Genomic DNA, 9,018 nt, shown 5'->3' with positions numbered 1-9,018 from the left:
GAGAAACATTAAAAAAAAAAAAAAAATGAAATATGGTGATTAAATTAGTTACAAGTCATCCGGTTAGGAAGCCAACATTGGAAGGCTTTTACCATTCGATACCTAATTTTGACATCTTTCCTTTTGGGTAAGTAGAATATCACTAACCATGCAAAGACTTTTCATGACTAAAACTAAACAATTAGTAGTATAAAGCTGGCTAAGATGAAAGATTCATTCATCCACTAACAGTGTATTAAGATGATGAGTTGCAGTATGCATGACGTCGGTCTTATGTGAAATAATGCAATTATGCACCCCCCCTTAATTTTTAGGAATATGGAATTCCTTATAGCAGTAGTAGACAATTATTCACAACCAAAACATCAGCTAATCTACTCAGTGAAGTGAAGAATATCTCATCATCTCCTCTCTATACTACTTTTGGTCTTTTTTTTATTTTTTATTTTTTTAAAAAAATTTTTTTTAAAAAAAAAAGGATGTGCGTCGCAACCCGATCAGAGCCAGCCTCTGCGTCGTTCTTATTGGTCCCGCAAGCCAAATACAGAAGGTTTTTTGCCGGAGGTAATTAAACAAGGCAGCTGCCTGATTGATAGCTGCATTGCACTTTCTTTGTTATACTTTGAAAATTTATAGGGGCTGAACTTTTTAATACGGAGTACTACTACTACTAAGAATTGGAATCAGAAAGTGTAAAAATAAATAAATACGCGTCATATGGGACGGGAGGAATGGAGCCGGTGCTTTTTGGGCATCATACCGTTGTTGTTGTTGGATGTATAAAGAGAGGTATCAATCGTTACATGTACCCCTTAGAACTCAAATTATGTCCCTTTACACGCCCAACGGAACTTGGAACATATCCATCAATATCATTTTGAGCGAGGCTTTAGAAATTCACTCTTACACGCAACATGTACCCATTCGATTTCAAATTCTTCCTGGACGGAGGAAAAAAATACATCAAAGGGATAATCCAAGCCAGGTAGGTGTGATACGTTTTACCTAAAAAAAAGATGGGAGGTTGGTAGGTTAATAGCGACGGACAACAAGGGAAATGACCTGCAACCCCATTTCCGGAACTGCAAAGAACTGCTGAATGCCGCTCCATCCCACAGACACCATAATGTAAAAACAAATTCTAATCCACCCAAACGCCGGATATTTTGACAATCAGTAGTACTGGTTCACAACTTTGAAGCCCCAATTAGTCTCTAGTGGTAAGGCCGGAATCCAACATAGCTCAACAATTTCTTCAGCTCGATGTGACTAATTAGATCTGTCACCCAATTGAATTGGTGAACACTGACCATCTCATGCAAGAAAGCCCCATTCTCAACCACCATCATGGTATAGAAAAGCTTTAATAGGATAGACAACCAATTGAGTGACCAATTCCCAAGCATTCCCAATGAACCACAAAACAGACAGGCCTTGCTTTTCCACAACAAATGCAATTACACACGAGGGGGGAAAAAAACTTCTCTCTCCCTCGGCTTTCAAGGTTCTGACAGAACAACAGCAGACTCTCAATCGGTTTCAGACAAGTATACCCCTTTCCAAATTTGAGCTCCAACATCACGAAACACGAATAACCTCAGATGAAGAAAAAAACTGATCATGCCTTAGGAAAAGATACCACAGCATCCAACATACAAAGCGAGAGATATAATTACCAGATGCTATGTAAAGCTACTATTTAGCATCTCAAAAACAAATTTCTTCATTTTTGCTGCAAGTACACCTCAAGCTCATATTACAAGAGCATATTCCCAAAGTATAGAGGTTGGACAAGTAAATTTGCAGAAAACCAGCTAAGACCTAACAACCTCCACCTCTCAGAGCAAGAACAAGATGAAGAACAGAACCACCCTCAATGTTGTAGTCTTTAGCAGTTTTGTCATCCCCAAGCTGCTTGCCAGCATAGATGAGCCTGCAACAGAAAAGTACCTCAAGTAAGGATTTCAACTTTCTAACAAAATGGAATAACGATAGAAAGCTCTCAGAATATTTAAGTGTCAGTGTCCATTACAAATTCAAAAAATATACCCACAGTGACAGGTGCTTAGGAAGACGGAGCTTGTTTTGACTCAATGACATTTAGAGTTGACATTTTCAGACAATTAAACCGAAATGGTTCATTACCCATGGCATCACTAAAAGCCTAATAGAAAAGGAAGAAATCCTCCAAATCCGTGAAAGAACACTAGATTAAGCAGAGACGTATTTAACTACTCAAATCACAAATAGAATCAATCAAATTACGACAAGTTCACAACAAAAATAACTTAGGAAGCAAGTAATATATGAAATTAACAAGAAGATCTCAGAAGCATCTGAACAAAATTTCTGTAAGAAATTAGAAGACTGAGATAGAAAACACTAGAACATCCACTCTATTCAGATTACAGCAATTCCAAACCTTTGCTGCACAGGGGGAATTCCTTCTTTCTCCTCCACCCGTTCCTTGATCCGATCAATTGTATCTGTTGGTTCAATGTCAATTTCAATTTCCTTTCCAGTAAGAGTCTTGACCTTGATCATTGTTCCTCCTCTTAGTCTCAAAACCAAATGAAGTGTTGATTCTTTCTGAATATTGTAATCAGCCAAAGTACGGCCATCTTCCAACTGCTTGCCAGCAAATATCAGTCTCTGCTGGTCAGGTGGAATACCTTCTTTGTCCTGATACCATTAAAATCATCTTGTTAGTCTCATTTACAAAGCATAACTTCAAAGTACCAGAAGAGAAGAATAAACTCTTAGCATTAGAAACACAGCACATCACAAAGGAAAATTAAACATATATTCACACACATAACAGAAAATTAAGTGGTCCAAGTAAAATCGTTGGAAGTACCAAAAAAGAAGAATAAACTCTCAGCATTAGAAGCAAATTAACTCCCGAAAGGAAAAGTAAACATATAATCACTTATACAACAGAAAATTAAGTGGTCCAAGTTAAATCATTAGACTCTATATTAGAATCAAAGTACTCCAGCGTACTTTTTGTGAACAGAACTACATCCCCATACAAAAGTATCCAATAGAAGGAAAGCAGCATAGCAAAGCAGAGAGGCAAGTGAAAATAACACCCTAAAGCATTTCTCTTTGTCCCAATGCACTCCAGTGGACATTCTATGATGAAACGATAGAAATTAAGTGCTCATCACCAAGAAGAAAAGTCTGCAGAAGGATTTGAAAGAGGAAGCAGATATGGATAGTAAGTCGCCATCCTGATAGCATGCAAATTCATATGACAATAACACCAATATGCAACAAGTTACTCAGACTTAACTATCCCATTAATTTTGAATGGGTCTAAATAGATACCCAATTAAACCCATTTAACTAGTAGATAGTGAGTTGACTCAGCTCATCCATTTATATACCCATTTAAAAATAATTATACATTTGCACCCAACTTTTAGTAAGCCTTAAGCAAATAAATTTGAATTTCTTACCAATTTAATAACAATAAAACACCGTTATTTCTTTTCAAACAACATGCCAAAAAATAACAAATAAATAAATAGAATTTAAGTGACTCATAAATGGATAATTGGGTGTATTCATACTCATTTATTAAATAGGCATAAATGGATATCCATTTATATCCATTTATTTAAATTGATATAGATAGGTTGACCCAATTATACCTATTACCCAATTATGACTAGTCCAAACCCGTTCGAGTCGCCCATTTTGACACCTCTGATTCTCAAGGATGCCAATCATGTCGTTAGATTTCCTAAAAAAGAAATCAAATTTTGAACAGCACTGTCGATTTCTGAATTACCCAACTAAACGTTGTCGCACACATTTCATTACACTGAATGCCATCCAATACCAAAGATTTACAGCCTGTTTGTTCTTTGACGCACCAACTAGCACGAAACACTAGAAGGGAAACATCACTAAAACTAGTTACTCGTAGTATTGATATTAAAATGTCCAGTCTACAACCAATGAAATGGTATAATAAATATCCAAAACCCAAAGGTAATCCAATCACAACTCCTGTGTCATCAACATGACAAATATATACCAGTCCAACAACGAAATAGAAACCATAAACAGTCAAATTTCCAAGAGTGAAACCATATAGCATCATATAGACTAAAAGCCAGTGATTTCAAGTGATCCAAGCTCATAACTATATTTATTATAGTGCATAAAAAGGATTGGGTCAGATAGCATTAGCTTTACCAAAAGAAAAGCACCTTACCAAATGGTATGTAGTTCAAAGACAAATGTATATTGCATTCAATTTTGACTTGCAAAAACAAATATAAGAAGAAGAACCAGACCAATCACAGCATTTAAAGATAAAACCCAACATGCAGAATGTTATGTTGCACAAGGAAAGAACCGATTAATAAGGGCAGCCTTCATTGAAATAATAGCCTATGTTAAAAGGACAAACCCAGTATGATTTTGTCGCTTAGAACAATGTATTTGCTACGAGTTCCCAGGTCGATAATCCATGCAGCTGAAGGAACTGATAAAACCAATTTATAAAATGAAATTGGTGTGACAACTGGTAAAATCAATCTCAAAGCGGCTTGTCCTACTAATTCTCGGTGTTGACACAATATAAACTGATTCAAATTTAAGGTCCATTACAGTCATCCAATAAGTTAGTTTATCACTCTCGAAAACCCTAGTCCAATTAAAAACAGCAGAACAGCATCTCCTTTTTTTTATTTTAAGAAACACTAACAAAACCTTTACTCTTGACAAAATTACTTATCAGATTCCACAACAAGATGTACAAAAATCACATCCGAGTTTAACTAAGAGCAACAGTGGACACTTTAAGTAGCAAAAAAAGTGATAATATATAAGAATTTGTAGTTATAAACAAAGCAAATACTCCACTACAAAACTATTAGGTTGATAATAAGTCGGGGATAGGAATAGGTATAGAGATTGGACCTGAATCTTGGCCTTGACATTGTCTATGGTGTCGCTGCTCTCAACTTCGAGGGTGATGGTTTTCCCGGTTAGGGTTTTCACAAAGATCTGCATGATCGATGATGATGATGTTGTTCTTGTGGTGGATGCTCTGTCCCTTTGTCTTCTCTTCTCCTCTTCTTCTCTGTTTGAATTTGAATTTGATAGCAGCAAAATTACGCTAACGCTGCTCTGTCTTCCAATGCATCTTATACATGCTCGATCCATTGGATTAGAGACCGTGTCCATAATTACGTTTAGGCCCCTGATATTATGAAAATACGAAATTAGCGCCCATCCCATCTCAGCAGAGCTTTTAACGAACCTTAACTGTTTGAAGAACGATTTTGATCCTGATCGTATAATAAACAAACGAATCGAATTCCACCACAATATTAGAATTAAGCCATCGTGAACCTATTCACGAACAATTTAAATAGATTCATCGACAAATATTTAATTATAAAAAGTAAGTAAATACAAATATAAATATATTTAATATTATTAAATATATGTATATATACCTTGTATTTCCTTAAAAAAAAGTAATTATACATAAAAATAGTATTATTTATTTTCTAAAACAAAGAATATAATTAAATTTATTCTAATTTGTGTATTATTTGTATAAAATCAAATTTAATCATTTTTAAACTCGAGTTCGAGACTTGTTTAGTTTAACAAGTTGACTTCGAATTCAAACTCACATATCTATACAAATTAACAAATCAAATTTAAGCAATATAAGTAATATTTGTAACTCATTTAATATTAGATCCAACTCGAACCCTGTTCCTGTACTATGCGAATAAGATCTAAACACTGGCTCGTTTGAATTACTATTTTTAGGAGTTTTGTTAAAAAATGTACTGTAACGATTAGATGTATGTAAGGTAAAACGATGATTGGAAAATGTGTTCACAAAAAAAATAAATATTTTTTTGCAATAAATCACAATCACTCTATGAAAATGAAAGGACAAATTATAACATAGTAGTTTTACTTTCATTCCTAAAAGCATAGGGAATCAAGCTACATGGTCCAGTGGTCATCACCGTCTTTGGTGATGCTGAAGGTCATGAATTCAACCCCTGCCTCCCACAAACTTGTCACTTTAAGTGGCTAGTCTTCTGCCCTCACGGAATAATTCGAGCTATCCGCTCCCTCTCCTTAGGCTATGACGACCTTCTTGGCTTGTCTAGGGTTCTAGTCCCGTTGTTAACGTGCTCGGTGTGGAGTGGGGCCTTCCCTCCCGGACCGCAGGGGATTAGTTGAGCCCCGTAAGAATTGACCCGGACACCCCTGTGTTGACAAAAAAAAAAACGCTACAACTTCCATCCCAGAAAAAAAAAAAAAAAAAAAAAAGGTAGCAGAGTGTTAATAACCCAACCTATAACAGTGAAGGAGACGAATTAAAAATGTAACTCACATAATATTCCGGCTAAAGTAAATATTGTCCAATTCAGTTGCCTGTACAAATTGAAGCCAAAATTGTCGAAGTCTCCCAACAAGTGCTCCACCAAAGTCTAAACTCGCAAAGAGTAGTTGCGGTTCCTAAGGAAAACACTAGGGGCCTATTTCATAATTTTAATTAATACTAAAAATTATTTTATTCAGAACTTTTTGAATTCAACGTGTTTAATAATAGAAATGTCTATAATTTCACTATAAAAAAAAGTCTTACCACTTAATCTATTAAGCACTATTTAATTTGTGTAGAAAATTTTATGTGAAATTTTCGCACTGAATTTTCTGAATTGACGACACGTACTACACTTCTCACACATATAACACATTTTCGTGCATTTTTGTTCTCCTTTTGTTTGACACATATGCACGTGCACACGCACTCACACACACAAGTACACAAACTTAATACACTACCTCTAAATTGTTTCATTTTTCTCTCCCTCACACACACATATACACATTTTTTCTCTCTCCAAATACACAAATATAGGAAATTATTTTTAAAGACAAAAACATATTGTTCAATATTGTAATTCAATTAGTTATCAAATATATATATAATTTAATCAATTCAACAACTTAAATTTTTCAACACTTAATTTTCAAATTTTGAATTCAAATTTCAGACTCCAGATTATCAAATGGGCCCTAAAACCAAAAAAAATCTATCCTCAAAACCACGTTATATTTCCATCAACTATTAAAAATTTGTTGTTGAAAATAACAAATATCAATGTTTTAGAATCAAGTGTCTTTTTTAAAAATTAAAAAAAAAACGCTGAATGACATACGAATTTTAAGCACATATTCAAAATATTTTTATTATTTATGCAGGGGAACATCACTTTGTCTATAGTTTTCGTCAAAGAAATTAAGTACAATTTTAAGAAAGCATCAAACGATATGGTACTGCGTTTGATTTATAAGGAAGTATACGGGGATTGTGATTTTCACCATGCGTATGAAATACTAATTTATGCGTGTTTAATGACGTAAAGCGGAAGGAAAGAATGTTAGACAAAATAAAAAATCATACATATAAAAACATCAAAGTAAATGTTAGGCATACACGGTTTCCTATGTATGTGTGTGTATATATATATACATATTTAGAGAGGACATAATAGTCAAATCCATATATATTTTTTAGGCAGGGAAAAAATCAAATGCAAGTGATTAAACCAAACATTATATAACATCGCAGTGTATAGTTTAGTAGGATTTGACTATTATGTCCTCCCATATACAATCGATTTATATTTCACATGATTATCAAGCTTTTAAGTGATATTTATGCCACTCACAAGTGTAATTACAATGCTCTTCGTCTTCTTCTATAATTGTTAGGCAATTTTTATAGTTTCAATAAAAGAGAGTCTTAATGCTAAAGATGATTGGTTTGGGAAGGTATTAATAATGAATATGATTAGTTCTGATTCATATTTTCAACCCGTTACAAAATTAATTGTAGTGCTCCTGAGCTTCTTGACAATAGTGCTTGTGCTCCATGTTTTGTTATGGCCATTTGACAGGTATGCTTATTTACTTGATCCCTTTTTTGCATTTTTTGATATTTAGTTGATATAATAAAAATTGTGAGTTTTCTACCCCTAATATTTTGTCAGTAATTATTATATGATTGTGAAATTTTCATTATGGGATACATAATATATGCATACAAATATTCATAAGAACTTTCTTATATTTTCTAACTATATTTTCAAAATATGAAGTTCGTGGGCGCAAGTGGTTAAACTGTGAGTAAAAATAGATTATTTGCTGACTGCAATTTCATGATTAATATAAAACCCAAATCTGACCTTATAGTCTATACATATTAATTGTTGATTGGATATGACCATGATTGTGTTATAATGGTAGAGTAACAAAGGTAATGATGTTTTTGCTATAGTTGTTGTTTTATAATGGTATGAGTATTTATTACAGTCATATTTCATTCGCTTATAAATTTGTTTTCCTTTATAATATTGTGGATTTGACCAATTTACTTATAATTTCATGCACTTCAATTGATTCAATTAAACCTATTACTATGCAGTTCTAAAATTACTATCTCTTTTATAATTTTATCTGAATAAATATTTCATCATACAGGTTAAAACTCTCACGCTTAGGGCGGACTTCCCCTATAGTGTTATGTAGAAAATGCACATGTTCATATTTGTGGTCCTTATTATTATTGCTTCAATTTAACCCTATTATTTAGTAAGTTCCTCTAATACACATCAACCAATTAGATGGATAAAGGGATGAGTTTGATGGTTCGAATAAGAGGGTGTAAATGAGAGATCACGTATTCAAGCCCTCCCACTTAAAAAAATCATGATTTAGATGTTTTAACAAGTGTTTATCGAGCAACTATTATTAAAAATGGTAAAATACAAAAAAAAATTCTTGTGATTTGTTAAATGTTCAATTTAACTCCCTTTTGGTTGAAAACCTACACTATAATTCCATATAATTTTAACTAAGTTGAAAATTGGATGGAAAGCATCCAATCTAACGATTTGTGTAAAATGTCAATATTGCCCCTACTATACGTGAGATGCTTTTCATTCAATTTTTAATTTAGTC

General features: G+C 33.6%; 1 protein-coding gene across 1 annotated transcript; it reads right to left on the bottom strand.

Moving 5' to 3' along the window:
- Window positions 1-1,602: 1,602 nt before the first annotated feature.
- On the bottom strand, window positions 1,603-5,349 carry LOC113689178 (ubiquitin-NEDD8-like protein RUB2). The gene is made up of 3 exons (XM_072059840.1): window positions 4,936-5,349; window positions 2,423-2,682; window positions 1,603-1,933 (listed from the first exon to the last, which is right to left on the bottom strand). The coding sequence occupies exons 1-3, from the start codon at window positions 5,254-5,256 to the stop codon at window positions 1,822-1,824; spliced, it is 693 nt and encodes a 230-aa protein (XP_071915941.1). The 5' UTR covers window positions 5,257-5,349; the 3' UTR covers window positions 1,603-1,821.
- Window positions 5,350-9,018: the final 3,669 nt, after the last annotated feature.

Source organism: Coffea arabica, chromosome 7e (genome assembly GCF_036785885.1).
Source record: "Coffea arabica cultivar ET-39 chromosome 7e, Coffea Arabica ET-39 HiFi, whole genome shotgun sequence".
NCBI classification, from domain to species: domain Eukaryota; kingdom Viridiplantae; phylum Streptophyta; class Magnoliopsida; order Gentianales; family Rubiaceae; genus Coffea; species Coffea arabica.
This window is presented reverse-complemented; position numbering and strand designations above follow the sequence as displayed.